This window comes from Nicotiana sylvestris, chromosome 8, assembly GCF_000393655.2.
Source record: "Nicotiana sylvestris chromosome 8, ASM39365v2, whole genome shotgun sequence".
NCBI classification, from domain to species: domain Eukaryota; kingdom Viridiplantae; phylum Streptophyta; class Magnoliopsida; order Solanales; family Solanaceae; genus Nicotiana; species Nicotiana sylvestris.
This window is the reverse complement of record NC_091064.1, coordinates 133,125,728-133,126,816: the sequence shown is the minus strand read 5'-3', so window position 1 is coordinate 133,126,816 and position 1,089 is coordinate 133,125,728. Positions and strand designations below refer to the sequence as shown.

The 1,089-nt window shown below is 42.0% G+C and overlaps 1 protein-coding gene across 1 annotated transcript; it reads right to left on the bottom strand.

Annotated features, from left to right (window-relative positions):
* Positions 1-341: 341 nt before the first annotated feature.
* On the bottom strand, positions 342-871 carry LOC138875691 (uncharacterized). The gene is made up of 2 exons (XM_070154553.1): positions 493-871; positions 342-346 (listed from the first exon to the last, which is right to left on the bottom strand). The coding sequence occupies exons 1-2, from the start codon at positions 869-871 to the stop codon at positions 342-344; spliced, it is 384 nt and encodes a 127-aa protein (XP_070010654.1).
* Positions 872-1,089: the final 218 nt, after the last annotated feature.

Genomic DNA, 1,089 nt, shown 5'->3' with positions numbered 1-1,089 from the left:
AGTCTATCAAACCTCGTCCTAATGACCTAAAATTTTGCACACACATTCCAAATGAAACAACAGACCTACTCTAATTTCCGGAATTCCATTCTGACCCTGATATCAAAATTTCCACTGCCAACTAGAAAATGCCAAAATTCCAATTTCGCCAATTCAAGCCTAGATCTACCACGGGCCTCCAAAATACATTCCAGATGCGCTTCCAAGTCCAAAATCACCTAATGGAGCTAACCAAATCATAAAAATCCGAATCCGATATCCAATACTAAAAAGTCAAACCTTGGTCAAACCTTTCAAATTTAAAGTTTCAAACTGAGAATTTTCTTCCAAATCTATTTTGATTACCCTGAAAGCCAAAATCAACAATTTACATAAGTCATAATATATCATTTGGGGCTAGTCATTCCCAAGAATTGGAGAGTGAAGTGCAAATTCTCAAAACGACCAGTCGGGTCGTTAGACGTTCGTCCTCGAACGAATTTAGATTCATACCTAAAGTGCTAAATAAGTGTCGATATCTGCTCTGCATGTCCTCCTCGTAATCCCAAGTTGCCTCCTCGACTGGTTGGCCTCTCCACTGAACTGTTACCGTGGAAATCCTCTTGGATCTCAACTGGTGATCCTGTCTAGCAATAATAGCAACTGGCGCTTCCTCATAACCCAATATCTCATCCAGATGAATAGTAATGAAGTCTAACATATGAGAAAAGTCAGTGTGATACCTCCGAAGCATAGACACATGAAAAACTGGATGAACCCCGGAGATGCTGGGAGGTAAAGCAAGCTCATAAGCAACCTCCCCAACTCGCCTCAACACCTTAAATGGGCCTATAAACCTTGGGCTCAACTTGACCTTCTTCTTGAATCTCATATATCCTTCATTGGTGAGACTTTAAAGAGAACCTTCTCGCCGACCATAAATGATACATCCCGCGCCTTCTGATCCGCGTAACTGTTCTATTTGGACTGTGTTGTGCGAAGTCGCTCCTGGATCAACTTTACCTTTTCCAATGCATCTTTCACCAAATCCATACTATATAACATAGCCTCGTCGGGTTCAAACCACCCCATGGGAGAACGACATCGCCG

Bases quoted from the DNA above. Each gene is read 5' to 3' on its own strand.
- LOC138875691 (XM_070154553.1), bottom strand. From the start codon at position 871: ATGAGATTCAAGAAGAAGGTCAAGTTGAGCCCAAGGTTTATAGGCCCA.